General features: G+C 41.8%; 1 protein-coding gene across 1 annotated transcript in view; it reads left to right on the top strand.

The window, feature by feature from the left end:
* nr6a1a (nuclear receptor subfamily 6, group A, member 1a) overlaps nucleotides 1-16969 on the top strand; it is a 186510-nt gene that overhangs the window by 30324 nt on the left and 139217 nt on the right. Inside the window, exon 2 of the mRNA XM_061673103.1 lies at nucleotides 15062-15109. Coding sequence (XP_061529087.1) covers nucleotides 15062-15109 — 48 coding nt within the window. The remainder of the gene's footprint in view (nucleotides 1-15061; nucleotides 15110-16969) is intronic.

The raw sequence follows: 16969 nt of genomic DNA, 5'->3' as shown, positions 1-16969 counted from the left end.
TTGCATTAGTATTATGGACAATGTTTAGAAAGAAAGATGTCTCGCCTTCAAGAAGATGACTCAGCAGGAATCATCTGAGAGAAGGACGTGGCCGGGACGTGGCAGGTGCCATGTTTTCACCTTGAAACCCTACCCTTAGTGTGTTGTGTCTTGTAGCTTAGTACGTTATGTCTTGTAAACTTAGAAACCTCCCTATTTTCAAATAAATGCAGGAGCGACGGGAGAGATTGTTTAGAGCGTGTTGAGAGGCTGTAATCTGAACAATCTCCCATGCGCCCTCCTCATGAGTAAAATGACCAACGTCTTCATTCCTTTTGTGTTTATTCATTATAATGTTTGGTGAGATAAATCCAACAATTTTACAGTCTACAAAAAAATAACAGCTTTATCATGCAGCTCTTAAATTGTGACTGCCCAAACTTGGGTATTTCAGCCCACTTCAAACTTGAGAAAACAACTTGCGGTAATTTGCAGAATTTTCTATTGTTGGTTTGGCAGTGGATATAGCAAAATTAGCACTATCCCGATGGTGTCGCACATGCACACACACACATGCACACACACACACACAAAATCAATAAGTCTTCAGCAAACACCTTATTCATGAAATCATTTAAGCAAATAAAACAAATAATGTTTCTGTAGTGCTCATTGTATGTGTTGTTGGTTTTTGGGGAGTTAAAATGTTAATGGTGGCAGGTGTGTGTTCACTCCCATGTGTTATTATTTTTTTATTTTATTTGATGTTCATGCTGATTTAAAAAAAATAAAAAAATCAGAAGTTACTCACAAGTTACTCATTACTCAAGTAGTTTTTTCATTGAGTACTTTCTTACTCTTACTCAAATAAATATTTGGATGACTACTTTTTACTTTTAGTTTAGTCATATTATTCTAAAGTAAATACTCTTACTTGTGTACAATATTTGGCTACTCTACCCACCTCTGCCCAAAGCTGAATTACAAAAAAAAATCACATTTTTTTCTGAAATATAATGTCAGCTCAAATTGGCTAGTTTGAATGGAAATCTAGGGACTGACAGCACCAGAGATAGACAGAGAGCCACACCTTCAGGGAATTACTCACAGAGCGCATGATAAACATTAGATGTTGATTTATATATTTTTTTTTCACATTTGAAATAGCTATTTTTATTTTATACAAAATACTCTATAAAGGTACTGTATATACGGTTCATTAGTTCAGCTGCAAAAAACAAACCCTTTAATTCATTTAGAAAGAAAAAGGTTTATGTTCATAATGTTATCAGATGGGCGGCACGGTGGCCGACTGGTTAGAGCGTCAGCCTCACAGTTCTGAGGTCCCGGGTTCAATCCCCGGCCCCGCCTGTGTGGAGTTTGCATGTTCTCCCCGTGCCTGCGTGGGTTTTCTGGTTTCTGCGTGGGTTTTCCGGCACTCCGGTTTCCTGCCACATCCCAAAAATATGCATTAATTGAAGACTCTAAATTGCCCGTAGGTGTGCATGTGAGTGCGAATGGTTGTTTGTTTGTATGTGCCCTGCGATTGGCTGGCAACCAGTTCAGGGTGTACCCCGCCTCCTGCCCGATGATAGCTGGGATAGGCTCCAGCACGCCTGCGACCCTAGTGAGGAGAAGCGGCTCAGAAAATGGATGGATGGATGGATGGATGGATATATATATATACAGATATACAGTATGTTGACGTTCGCTTTACTCAATGGGGGTTACGCCACACACTTCGGGTTTTAAGGACTATTCCTGCCCCGCCTCTTCCGGTCCATTGATATTGTTGGAGTTGAACCTTGACTCCGCCGAGTTAGTTGATGGAAGAGGAGACAAGTTGGAGACGTTCAAAGAGTACTGTTCCACAATATCTACGCCAAATGACTGTATTATTTACAATTCACTCAAGGCACACTGAAAATTTCACCGAATGAGTTAAGCGGTATCATTAAAGCATGTTCATCCACATCAATACTTGAGTTCAATATGGACCGATCGTCTAAAGCGTAGCTAGTATAGCTATTAATGTTAGCTCACAAGAGCCCGCTCATTCTTTGGTCAAAACTACAAGATACAACACAATCATTGACATTTTACTAACGTCTTTAAGCAAAGCAAACTACAACAACACAACATAATTTTGTTTTTTTTCTCCTTTCGTGGTGATTTCAAGTAGCAAGCCGTTTTTTTTCCTCTGTCAGGCCGGCCACTTGATTAAGGACAACGAGCAAGACGTCAGCCGGCCAGGCTTGCCATTGCTGTGCCTTTTCACACTAAACATTCTGAACTCCTATCCAATATTTAAAAGAGGGTTTTCCGCTTTGTCGGTGGAAGGCTAACAAATACTGAGGAACGTAAAATAAAATGAAAACTGAACATTTGGGGAAAGCCAGCAACCGCACAGGAGTCATTGTTTTATTTAACTCGCCCTGAGAGCGTAGCAATCGTATGTGCCCATCCTGTGTAACATTGCGTTAAAACTTGGGACAGTAAGTACACCCGGCAAAGCACAGAAATACAGACTTGAAAGGATTTATGTCATACTTACGTGACTTCATAGGGTGGCTCAATTCTTTGGGATTTACTGACTCCAAGTCAGCCTTTGATCATCCACAAGCTCCAAAATTGAATAAGCAATGTTTCACAATATTTTTTGTAGGCACAATGTTGACACAATCGGAAAAGGTCTCCTTGTCGCTCTTCATTTTGCCGGGCCTATGCTTCGCTCAGCGGTGCCGTGTGCTGTGGCCTGCCGTTCACATCGGCTAATACTATAGAAGCCTTACACAAAGGGACATTTATATTAAAAAAAAAAAAAAAAAAGCACACACATGAATGTGTGCTGTTTATTCGCTGAAACTGAAAACTCGAGAGCATGCCGTTGCATTTACTGACAGAAAGTGTTTACAAAAATCTAACCCTAACCTGAAGTAATTACGGTGGCAGATAGATTTTGCCGGAAGTCCTGCCCTGTCCGTGAGCCCACTAGTGACTAATGACACAGCCGTTGAAGTCATCGGCTCACCACAACAATGACAATTTATCGAATCTGGAAAAACCATCGTGTCCATTTTATTTATGTAACAATAAGTCAATTTCGTAATTATTGTGACAGGCCTAATGGTTGGTTAATTGAAGACTCAAATTTTTCCGTAGAGGTGGATGTGATTGCGAATGGTTGTTTGTCTCTATGTGCGACCTGCAATTGGCAGCACACTTGCGACGCTAGTGAAGATAAACGGTATGGAAAATGGATGGATTGATGAATGTCAACATTGCTCCTTCCGTCCAATTCCGCAAATCACATTCAGTCAAATTATATCCTTTCAGTTCAGTGCCAAGCTGTAAATTTCAATTACAGTAATGTAAAAAAACAAAAACCACAGGCATTTAAATCACAAAGTAAGTTTTCAACAATTACATTTAAAAAAATAAACGTGACAGCTTTATTTAGTTGTGTACTTTTATACTCTATATGCACAAATAAGTTATTAATGTGAACATTTTTTGTCATCTTTTATTGCTCAAAAATGTGAGGAGACATACCACATACTGTATGTTCACGTTGGTGTAAAAATAAATAAACATTTTCAGGAGATACTCTCTGTGCATTTCTACATTTACTGAATCAACCTCAAAGCATTTAAATCAATATAGATTTGAAATTGAATCGAGTTTCAAGTGAACGAACCAAAAATCGAATGGAATCTTACAGTACAGCCACAACCATTCACACTCACATTAACACCTATGAGCAATTTAGTCTTTAGTAAAGCTGATGTGCCTGTTTTTGGGAAATGCAGGAGATTTTGAGATATACATACATTTACGTTAGTTAGCGATGCAATATATATGATGCTGCTTAATTTTCATAAATGTTGGTCATCTCACTTGGCTGCATGAGAGGGAGGATTAAATATATTGTCCCTGTAAATAAGATGCAGTGGATTTCCACCTAATTGCACACTGTAACCCTAACACAAAATTGTTTATCTTAGTTTTATGATAATGTCAATTTGAATTTTCTTCTTTTCATAGTACAGTACTCTATTATATCGAGAAATGCATTTTTTATTGTATTGGATTGTCACTATTACACGCAGTTGAATGTAATGACCTATCCTGTGAGTTGTGTATTGTCCTGCAAATAGTCTGTTTTGTGAATTAAAACAGAGCTTGTTTTTGTTGTTGACCAAAATACTTGACTCGCTACCGCAGCACATTATTTTCCAGTTAAACTTTACTTGCGACTGAAGGTAATCTGGTTTTAGAGGAGGATCTTCTTCAACAACATCTTCCTGTAAAGTGCCTGTAAAGTGTGTGCAGCCAGAGTAAAGAGATGGTTGCTGGGGGGCTTGATTAGAACAGAACCAGGCCAGATTCTGCCAGGCTGGCAGGTAGAGGCCATCCTACTCGGATAACAAGCTGGCGTTACCCTCGGGTGACCATGCGTAACCTCAGCCATCTGTGAGTGAAAAACATGGACAGTGATGGACTGACAGACGCGCTATGAATGTCAAGAAGAGATTCCAGACCCTGCTAATGCAGGTTGAGGATTTCAAAGGGCAGGGACACTTAGTGTACATTCAATATCTGTTGCATTTAAATCATGGTTGAAGCTGCTTCTTGCAGCCTCTTGCACCAACAACTCCACCATATGGTGCCTTCCAGGGAGTAAAGTTGATCAGGTTGTATTAGAAAGAGACATTGTCTGGAGAGTTTATCCGCTTTTTCCCCCCAAAATTATAATGTACAATTTCAAACCAGACAATTTCCTTATTTTATCTTTATTTAACATTGTAACACTCTCTCCATTAGAAATGATAAGTTACATATATTAAATATATTTAAGACTCAGTTTAATTGGTGTATTCATTCAGTTACCTAATTAACTATTACTTTACTACATACTAATTATATTTCCTCTCTAACTTTTTTTTAAAGTATCATAAGAAAATAGGACACTTATAAAGTACAAAAAGTAAAAACATTATATGCTTTACATGCATCTATTAGGATAGCAAATCATCCATCCACCCTCCGCAACATTGGTGCATTCAAGAATTGCCTGAGAGAAAGGTATGATACAGTACTGAACCACTGCAATAAATGCCAGACTAAGCATTCTGGTCTACATCTAAGGAGGGAGATATAAGGGACACAAGCCTGTATGTTATTTTGATGGGGAGCTAATAGAGGTGGAGGTTTTAGAGGTGAAAGGTTAAAGATGCACCCTTTCTTTGTCAGCACACAATGGGCCACAGCAGACCAGGCTCCAGCTGTATTGGCTGTTTCTTAAAGCTTTCTTAGCTTTTGAATTTTTAATGATTGTTATTGTGCTTGTTGACAAAAAGTCCTTTAAAACCTTGACTATTTCCAACTTGAATTAATGAGTTAGAGCCTTGTAAATATTTTCAGTGCAAAATGCAGCTTGCAATCATAATCCTATATTTGCACTTGAATAAATTGGGCACTAATCCATTTGTGTATACACGTCTATTTGTCAACAAAAATCGAATTTAATTGAAAAACATTGTTTACTGTATATTTGTATTTGTTTTAAATGAGACCAATTAATCACAAAGCCTCTTAATAATTATTAATAGTGTCCCACCACTATTAAATATATTTATTTAGTCTTCACTTAGTCAATATATAGTTTAGAATGTCACAACGTACATTGGGTTGCTAATATTCTGGATTCAAAATAAAATGTGTTGCAATGTTTTCAGAATATATGTGTGCCTTTTTGTTTACATCTCTTTTACAACATTGTGTTTGTACTGATAACGTGGTTAATTTGGTCATGATAATCATGGTTAATTTTAATACTGTTTTATCTCTAATGATGACTTATGTCTTAGTAGCCTCAGATATATCTTTGTGTTAAGCATCGCTGCTTTTAAGTCAGAGCCTTCAAGCCGAAAAGCCACAGTAGAATCGTTTGGAAGGTTGTCAAAACCTGACAAAATCAGCACCGAATGGCGCTCTGTGCGATGGCCAGCAAATGCACCCCTTTGCTGATTGTCAACAGTGGGAGGGTGCTGACGGAGATTTCCCTCTCAAAGAAATAATGTCCTTAGTCTATGCACCCTATGCGACGGTCGTCGGGGGCACCCCCCTGTACGGTCATTGACAGCGGGGGGCTGGCAAAGCTTTTGTCTTGGTTTATTTTCATAAAACATTTTCAAAGTGTATGTATCATGTGCTCCTACCGTCAATAGCTTACCTCAGGCTGATCATCAACGAGGGCCGACCCCCACAGAGTGCCGCCCTGGCCGGCTGCACATATCGCCCATATCAGAAACCGCCACTGCACAAAATAAAATAATATACCAGGCTAATGTTTCTCTATTAATTGTAAGAGTATTGGAAACGGAAAAATAAATCTTTATTTCAATGAGAGCACTTTTAATGAGAGCACTTAACAAATTCATATTCTATACCGCTTCCTCACTAACCTAAGCCTAACCATTTGCCCTCTGTGCTGCCCATTTAACAAATAATTTCATAAGATTTTTTTAAGGCACCAAATCATATAGTTTATGAAAAATAGAAACTGTGTTAATTAAGTTTGACAAAGCATTTTAGCATTGAATATAAAAGAAGCTTGCTATGTCTACTTGAAGTATTGTAACTTCTGATTGAGGATTAAAAAAATAAAAAATCACACCAGACCATCTGTGTCAATTGAACTTGCATAAATTCATTTTATTTACAGTATATATATAACCTGTTAGATTCAGAATCTTCATAGTGGGAGGTAGTCACACACATACATGCTTGTCTGCTGCCTGTTTGTGTGTCATATGTCAATATAAGTGTGTCTATTCATGGCAGGCCACCAAGGCACGTGTGTGTAGTAACAGAGCTGGCGTGGGTGTATGCTCTAGGGAAAACATATGCTAGTGTAGACTATAGTGCAGGGGGTGGAAGAGGTGGTTGTGGTGGTGGGGGGCAGGTGGCGTGTGTCGGGTCAGGGGTCTGCAGCTGTTGATAGGATGGTACACTGACATAGATAGGGGGATCTGATGTTTTGAGAGAACACACCAAGCAGCCGTCTGGATGTGATTGATTGAGTGACCAGGCAGAATGTCTCCAGGCGATGGGCACACAGATGGAACTGGCACGATGGGGAAAGGTACGATTCTCGACAGCAAAGAGGAACAATTACAGATGGTTGGGGACCTCTAATTTAACCCTACATGCAGGGATACTGCCGACGATTTGGGAGTCACTGTCTCATTGTTTACCGTAAAATTAATGAAGAATACAAAGATTGAGTCTCTTAAGGCCCTTTCACACTGCAGGAACTTTACCCGGAACTAGGAACTGTTGCTGGAACTTGGCATGTTCACACCACAGGAACTTTTCCTGGTAATTTGATCATTGGGCTTTATCTTGTCAACTCAAATGGGACCGGATACACTCGTTACCGTGGCGAAGACAACAAGAGTGTAGCGCGCCGACTTTGTAATATAAGGACAACATGGGGAGGGGGACGGGACGGGACGTGTGTTGGTGGTCACCGGTGCTCAGGACAGGAGAGGGCGTTCGTTAAAGGCTTTTGAGGTATGTTCCCGTACTTTGAATACGATACGGCTCGCAAGCAGGCAACAAGACGTTATGCAGCATAGCAAGCTAGTGATACCACAAACGGTTGGATGTAAACATGCCGCCGTTCTGTCGAATTATGCTCTAAGGTTTCGGCGTGGGTGAAGTAATTTAATTAAAAATAAAGTAATTTAATTACAGTAAGTTAGCACCCATTATTTTCTGTCATGTAATGTTGGTTTGACCTGATTAGAATACATGATTTGATTAGAATACATGATATGACTAGAGCAGTGATTTCCAACCTTCATGGCGCCAAGGAACATATTTTACAACTGAAAAATCTCACAGAACACCAACAAACAAAAATGTCACAAAAAGTGGATACATTAATTGCTGTATGTACTTCCTGCCATCTAATAGAAGACAATTTATCATTTGTTCCCCTTGAAAGTACTATTAACAAAATCACAATTGCAATTCTGGAAGGTGGATGGCCGATTAACTCAAGGTAAAACATATAACTTATTGTTAAATGACATTATTCTTTCATGCTATTGCTGCCAAGTGTTAAACTACTTGCCTAATTAAATAGCTGAAAAGGTAGCTGATAGCTAACTGTTAATAGTATAATTTTGTGTATCAAAAGTTAATTTTAATGTCAGGCTAAATGTTTCAAACAAAAAGGATTATGTTTATGTTGCTGTGTTTTTCATTTAGGTCAAGCTGAGCCTGCAAGCACTGGCTACTGTTGTTAGCATTCGCACGTCGGTCATCTGGTCACAAAGCTTACAAACATTGGTTTAATTGTGCATTTCACAAGACAACAGTACAGTACTGTGTATCTGGAATATATAATTTAACTTCACCCTGAGTTATTGTGCACTTGTACACCGAGGAATCAAGCCCAGCATAAGAACAACAAAGCTTGCAGCAGCACAACAGAAACAAACACTTCTTTTGGAGGGCCAGGTGGAACAGAGGAGGATGCGGTCTGAAATGTAGGCGTGCAACAAAAGGAATATTTGGAGATTTTTTAAACCTGTTACTGTGTGTATCTAAACGAAAAGTAAGAAACATTTGTTCACTTTTGTATCATAAATACAGACCCTTTCCAAAAAAATTTAATATCATGGAAAATGTTCTATCCATAATTCCATTAAAAAAGTTAAAATTTCATAAATTATAGCTTCAGAGCCCACAATGTAAACAATCTCAAGTATTTATTTGTTTATTTTTACATAATTTGGGCTTCCAGCTCATCAAACTCACAATATCAGGAATTTAAAAAATGTGAATACTGTGAAGAAATCATTTATTTCTCAGTTTTTGTAGGAAAAAAAAAGAATTTAGGGTCATATTATTTTCCATTTTCTGAACCGCTTCTCCTCACGAGGGTCGCGGGCGTGCTGGAGCCCATCCCAGCTGTCATCGGGCAGGAGGCGGGCTACACCATGAACTGGTTGCCAGCCAATCGCAGGGCACATACAAACAAACAACCATTCGCACTCACATTCACACCTACGGGCAATTTAGAGTCTCCAATTAATGCATGTTGTTGGGATGTGGAAGGAAACCGGAGTGCCCAGAGAAAACCCACCCAGGCACGGGAAGAACATGCTAACTCCACACAGGCGGGGCCGGGGATTGAACCCGGGTCCTCAGAACTGTGAGGCTGACGCGCTAACCAGTCGGACACCGTGCCACCAGGGTCACATTAAATCAATCAAAATATGGTACTTTCAAAACAATGCGTTAATAGGAATCCCTTTGCTTTAATCACTGACTCAATTAGGCTTTACACGATCAGGATTTTTGGGGCCGATCATCAAGTTTAAAAAACCGATCACCGATCCGATCACAAGATGGAGCAATGTGTCCATTTACATGACTTGTTCATTTATTATATATACTTGTGTACTTTATGACTTGTTCATTTATTGTATATACTGGTGTACTTTATACTGAGTACTGTATCTATCCATCCAACCATCCATTTTCTGTACCGCTTATCCTCACTGGGGTTGCAGGTGTGCTGGAGCCCATCTCAGCTCAAAATTATTCTCTAGCATTTTAGGGGGCTTTCAAGGATTGGCCCTGCTTGTGTACATTCTTCAGGTGCCCAATCAAATTTGTGTTGAAGCATTTATGACGCTCCCCACAACGTACTTCAGTTGTGCACAGACTGCAAACAACTTACGTGTTGTTTGTCTGAGACACCACAAAATAGTCCCACACCAATGACGTGTTTTTAACCGACAAGATTGAAAAAAACTTTATTCGCCGTCAGATAGTTACAGTACTGCACCACAAGACACGTGACAAGGCTAAAAATAAACTTGCTTTTGGATTCTTACGCACCGGCAACACGGGGTTAAATGTCTTGAGTGGAGCCGATCGATGACGTCATTGATCGGATCGGCAAATTATGACATGATAGCCGATCAGCTGATCAGCATAAAATGCTAATTATTGGCCGATACCGATTACAGCGATCAGATCGGCGAAACGTTTAGCCTCAATGCGCCATGGCATTGAGGCAATCAGCCTGTGGCGTTGCCTGGGAGTTATGGAAGCCCAGATATCCTTGCTGTCAGGTCTTCTTTGTTTGTGGGTCTGGTGCCCTTCATTTTCTTCTTAATAATACCCCATAGAATCTCAATGGGGTTTAGATCCGATGAGTTGGCTGGCCAGTCAAGCACTGTGATGGCATGGGCATCAAACCAGGTTTTGGTGCTTATGGCGGTATGGGCAGGGGCCAGGTCCTGCTGGAAGATGAAATCTGCATCTCTGTACAGATCCTCAGGAGAAGGAATCATGAAGTCCTCTAAAACATTCTGGTAGAATGTTGCGGTGACCTTGGATTAAAGAAATCAGAGTTTACCAACACCTGCACTGGACATTGCACCCCAAATCATGACTGACTGTGGATATTTCACATTGGACCTCAAGTAGCTTGGGTTCTGTTCTTCACCCGTCTTCCTCCAAACCCTTTTCCATGATATTCAAATTTTTTGGAAAAGGGCTGTACCAGTATGTCAAAAAATGGCCTTGTTTATTCCTGCATTTCACTGTGACTTTATTAACTCATTATATTCACCATGGATTACACGTTGTAGAGTATTTCTATGTCTTATTTCTCAAAATGATGGGCGTGAGCACACTGAATAGCAGATGATGTGTTTAGGTAAGTTTTGGCATGAGTTGTACGTTCTTTATGCTTCACAATTAGTCTCACAAATCATAATAGAGTATTCAGCCTCAGGAAAATGTTTGTAATTAATTGGCATTTGTAACTTTTTTTCCCTTTTTATCTTGTGAAGCAATAAGTTAAATGCCGAAATGAACAAACATACATTTGTGAATGTGACTGTGTGCGTGTGTGAATAATATGTACATATTCGAAAGAATAATGACACAAACCGTAACAACAGTAAGGACAATAATAACAACAGTCATCATACTAAGAGCAATAATAAAAAATGAAAAAAAAAATTTCATTTAAAAAAAGTGTCATTATAGAGAAAGTAAACTTATTAAATATCGATATGCAATAATGAATCTAGGGTCTCCATGAAGGCAAGGGCCCCTCTCATACTTGAGTTGAAAAGGGAGAGAGAGCACCACCAGGCACCAACCTGACACCTTCACCCTCCACCCTCACCCACTGGCCACAATGACCGCACCAACCACCCCCAGCTCATGTCACATACCCCACTAGCCCAGTCTTTGTCCATCCATTGTCTTCCGCTTATCCGAGGTCGGGTCGCGGGGGCAGTAGCTTCAGCTGGGAATCCCAGACTTCCCTCTCCACAGCCACTTCCTCCAGCTCTTCCGAGGGGATCCCGAGGTGTTCCCAGGCAAGCGTATCCTGGGTCGTCCCCGGGGTGGGACGTGCCCTGCAACACCTCACCAAGGAGGCGTCCAAGAGGCATCCTAAACAGCCGCTGCTCCTCCGCAATGAGAGGAGCCAGTTTTTGGGATGTGAGAGGAAAGCGGAGTACCCGGAGAAAACTCCCCCCAAAAAGAGTACATTTATCATTTGGAAACAACCGTAGTCTGTAAAACGTGTATATATGATGTTACGACGAAGACAGGTATAGCTGTGTAAAATCACCTGACGATGAAGCACGTTATCAAGTGCGACACATATCACGTTAAAGAGAGCTGCGACTCCGTGCTGCTCCTGTGACATAAACAAGATAATGTCACGCAGCGATCGTGCTGGCAATTGAAGTGCTTGTGTTTTGTGTTCGTTTTGTACACCCTGAACTGGTCGCCAGCCAATCGCAGATAAATAAATAAACCACCATTCACACTCACATTCACACGTACGGGCAATTTAGAGTCTTCAATTAACCCTACCATGCATGTTTTTAGGATGTAGGGGGAAAGCAAAGTACCCGGAGAAAACCCACCCAGGCACGGGGAGAACATGCAAATTCCACAAAGGCGAGGCCGGATTTGAACCTGGGTCCTCAGAACTGTGAGGCAGATGTGCTAACTAGTCGCTCACCGTGCCGCCCGGTTGTCATGGTCCTGTTATTCTGGTTTCCTCCCACATCCCAAAAACATGCATCGTATGTTAATTGAAGACTCTAAATTGCCCGTAGATTAGAGAGGCCTTGTTACCTGTTTTTAAATCACTTCTTAAAATGTATCTCTTCTTCTTGGCCTTTGATACATAGTTGAGATGTTAACTCATTTATCATTTATTATTCAGGGTCTGTCGTAAAGCCTTTTTGATTTGTGGGTTGTTGTAGTTTGTCCGAAATCATAATGAGAGGGGATATCGAAGAGTCTTGTGTAATCGAATAGTCTATGATGTAGACAAGATTAACTATCCATCCATCCATCCATTTTCTGAGCCGCTTCTCCTCACTAGGGTCGCGGGCGTGCTGGCGCCTATCCCAGCTGTCATCAGGCAGGAGGCGGGGTACACCTTGAACTGGTTGTCAGCCAATCGCAGGGCACATACAAACAAACAACCATCCGCACTCACATTCACACCTATGGGCAATTTAGAGTCTCCAATTAATGCATGTTTTTGCGATGTGGGGGGAAACCAGAGTGCCCGGAGAAAACCCACACAGGCACGGGGAGAACATGCAAACTCCACACAGGCGGGGACGGGGATTGAACCCGGGTCCTCAGAACTGTGAGGCTGACGCTCTAACCAGTCGGCCACCGTGCCGCCAGATTCTAACTAATGCAACATTTTTGATACAGCTCATGACAGGGAAACTTGTGCTGAAATCAAAACAGTGAATCCCTAAAATATGGGTTAGATATGGATTAGAGTGGTTGAGCTGTATGGTATGTTTTGGGTCTGTCAGCTTTTCACTATGAGCTATTATTTCTAATCGCTGTTTGTACACATTATAAAGTTGTATGCTGAACTTAATCATAACTGCAAACAGGGCTATAACTTACTGTAACTTACTGTCATATCTTATACCATTTTCAAAACTGTTGTTTGAATACCGACACATGCTGACCAACGGATCTGTGTCTAAGTTCTTCTTGTGTCACTCAACCTGGTGATATCTATCCATCCATTTTATTAGTTTCCGCAGGGAAGCCCAAACTTCCTTCTCCCCAGCCACTTCGTTCATCTCATCTGGGTGGATCCCGTGGCGTTCCCATGCCAGCTGGAAGACTTAGTCTCTCCAGCGTGTCCTGGGTCATCCTGGGGCCTTCTCCCAGTGGGACATGCCCGAAACATTTAACCAGGGAGGCGTCCGGGGGAAATCCTAACCAGATGCCTGAGCCACCTCATCTGGTTCCTCTCGTACTCGGAGGAGCAGCAACTAGACTCTTGAGCCCCTCCTCTCTAAGGGAGAGCCTGGACACCCTGCGAAGGAAGCTCATTTTTGATCTTGTTCTTTCGATCACCACCCACAGCTCGTGACCAGAGGTGAGGGTACAAATCTAGATGGACTGGTAAATCATCAGGATGTCCTTCTCCATGGCCTCACCAAACTCCTCCCACGCCTGAGATTTTGCCTCAGCGACCACCAAAGCGGCATTCCGCTTGGCCAGCTGGTACCCACCGGAGTCCCACTGGCCAAAAAGGCTCGATAGGACTCCTTCTTTAGCTTGACGGCTTCCCTACCGCTGGTGTCCACCAACGGGTTCGGGGATTGTCATCACGACAGGCCACCTTCCACCTTCCGACCACAGCTTGAGGCGGTCGGCCGCCTCAGCATTGGGGGCACGGAATAAGGTCCCCTCGGACTCAATGTCCTCCGCCTCCCATCGTTGAAGTTCTGCCAGAGATTGGAGTTAAGCTTCTTCTGAAACTGGACTCTGCCAGACGTTCCTGGCAGACCCTCACAATACGTTTGGGTCTGCCAGTCCCACTATTGGAACAAACACACCACCAGGTGGTGATCAGTTGACAGCCCCGCTCCTCTCCTCACCCAAGTGTCCAAGACATGCGGCTGCAAATCCGATGACACAACCACAAAGTTGATCATCGAACTGCGGCATAGGGTTTCCCGGTGCTAAGTGCACGTATGGACACCCTTATATTTGAACAGGGTGTTTGTATTGGACAATTCGTGATGAGCACAGAAGTCCAATAATAAAACACAGCTCGGGTTCTGATCGAGGGATGCCATTCTTCTCAATCATGCCCTTCGAGGTCTCACAGTGAGCCCACGTGAGCGTTGAAGTCCCCCAGAAGAACGAGGGAGTCTCCAGCAGGGTCACTATCCAGCACCCTCTCCAAGGACTGCAAGAAGTGTGGGTTCTCTGAACTGCTGTTTGGTGCATAGGCACAAACAACGGTGCCCCCGCCCGAACGCGAAGGAAGGCTACCTTCTCGTCCACCGGGGTGAATCTCAAAGTACAGGCACTGAGCCGGGGGCAATCAGTATGCCCTCTCCTGCTCGGATATTCCACGTCCCTAGAGCCAGCTTCTATAATCGGGGATCGGATCGCCAAGGTCCCCGCCTTCGGCTGCTGCCCAGCTCTCTTTGCACCCGACCCCCGTTGCCCCTCCTCCACACATAACCTCTTCGGGCTTTGCCCGGCCGGGCCTCATGGGTGCAGGTTAGACCACCAGGCGCTCGGCATTGAGCCCCACCTCCAGGCCTGGCTCCAGAGGGGGCCCAGGCGATGTGTGTTCGGTTGAGGGAAAATGGTGTCCATTATATTGTCATCGTCAGAGAATCTTTGACAGTTCTTTGTCTGGTCCTTCACCAAGGACCTGTTTGCCCTGAGTGACCCTACCAGGGGCATAAAGCCCCCGACAACTTAGCTCCTTGGATCATTGGGATGCACAAATCCTTCTACCACAATAAGGTGACGGCTCAAGGAGGGGCTGGAGATATCGCTTGGTTTTTATTCTATGTTTGTCGTTTTATTCTTGCTTTGTGGAATAACATTGTGTAGATACAGTTGAGGACAGAAGCATTACACTGCATCTCATTAAAGGGGCACAAACTATTATCATCATTAATTTTTCTGTATAACTTTGTGGTAATAGCACCACTAAATTTCCATTTCTTTTTTGTAGGCTTTTATGGGGACCACCCACTAGAGCCTGAAAACAATGACAGCATGGGTAAGTCATTCACCTACCTACCTACCATTCACCTACCTTATCTATCTATCTATCTATCTATCTATCTATCTATCTATCTATCTATCTATCTATCTATCTATCTATCTATCTATCTATAACTCATCCATATTTATAGACTGCATAGTGCTAGTCCTCAATTAAGATCATAAACAAAAATGCAGCAAAATCACATCATTGTATAGTGAAAACAATATAATTTGTTTTTTTTTTAACTAACTATTTAATTTAGCCATGGACACAAGTAGGCTTTTAATGACAAATTTTCTCCAGTTTCGGCACAAACATAAAAAACAATCTATATCAGGGTTGTCATTCACCCCAATTATATCTCAAGTGGGCCGGACCACAATATTTGTGACTTAAAAATCCATTAAAGACAACTATTCAAAAATTTCCCCATTGTTATGGTGCAAATAATTACAAGTAATTTTGGAAAATATTCACATTTATTCCTTGTCTTGTTGCAAATCATGAGCTTTCTGACATTTTTAACCAAACATTATTTCAGCAGTATTATGAATCAGTGAGCGTGCACCATTCAGATATTCATCCTTTGTAAATGTATACATAAACATTTAAGTTGTGGCAGTGCATTGAAAAAAAAAAACTAAAAAGGTTCCAACAAACGAACCTCTTTTTAAGTGAAGATTTTGACTGAAATTTTGTAATATTCAATGTCTTAAAACATTTCTACAGGAGGTATTTTTTTTTCACAGAATTGTAGTGTGAACATGGCACACAAGTTTATATTAGTGTGCTCCTGAAACTTTGTGAAACATCTTTTGGCCTTCACAAGTGCATCAATGTCATTTAAGTGTTGAAAAATTAGCAACAAACGTTTTTATTTTATTTTGTTGAAAAATTAGCAGTGAATGTGTTCTCCATCCCCACGGGCCGGATTGGACCCCCTGGCGGGCTGGTTCTGGCCCGCAGGCCGTATGTTCTACACCACTGATCTATATGGAAAAGTCTAGGGCAGGCCAAACTTTGACTGCTTAATCGATTCTGTAAGTTTATGTGTTCTACACATTAAGTTCGTTATCTCCCTCATTTGGGTGTCTCATCATTGCCATAAGATGGAGAGCTTCTCCTAGTGGTAATATATGAACATAAATTTACTGGCAAGGAAACACTTCCACAAGAGGGGAGTATGAACAAAAAATAATAATGCCAATTGCGCTGGTCAAGCCCCATGTTCTTAAAGAGAATACAAAAGACAACTGAAATAAAACAATGAAAGGCAGTTCTGACATTCAGTTATTATATCAAGTGTCAGAAAAAGAATGTTACTGATGTACTAAATGTTTTTTTCCATTATCATAAAGTCAGCATCATGCAGTACAACTGCAAACTTACAGTTTGGCATCTAAAGATGCCAGAAATGTGTGTCTCTCTCTCTCTCAGGAAGAGACTTGGAACAAAGAGGCAGGGGTGAGGTGATGGTCCAATGTTAAGGTCCAGGTTCAGGCGAAGTTCACTCAGGACCCCATTGCTTACCACTGCAGTGCCAGGTGGCACGCAGGAAGGGTCAGAGGTTGAACACAGTTCAGAAAATGCTGACCTCGACCTGACTCGCTTCCCTGATTGTCTGCAGTTCTGCTCCAGCCTTTCTCATCCCTCCCTCTATAAATGTGCGAGAGGAGCGTCGGAGGTGTAGGGGTGAAAAAGTGGAAGGAAGTCCGACAAGAACTATTGAACCTGCATACCGAGTGAATAGCCAGCATTGTTGTGTACAGCAGGAGGAGTCGTGGATTTATGAGGCCAAACCTGATAAGGTTGTAAACTTGACGAGTTGGGCTTGTGGCCGTGGTGACTAGCTCTCTTACTATTGGCTCTATT

Source organism: Phycodurus eques, chromosome 3 (assembly GCF_024500275.1).
Source record: "Phycodurus eques isolate BA_2022a chromosome 3, UOR_Pequ_1.1, whole genome shotgun sequence".
Classification (NCBI taxonomy): Eukaryota; Metazoa; Chordata; class Actinopteri; order Syngnathiformes; family Syngnathidae; genus Phycodurus; species Phycodurus eques.
This window is presented reverse-complemented; position numbering and strand designations above follow the sequence as displayed.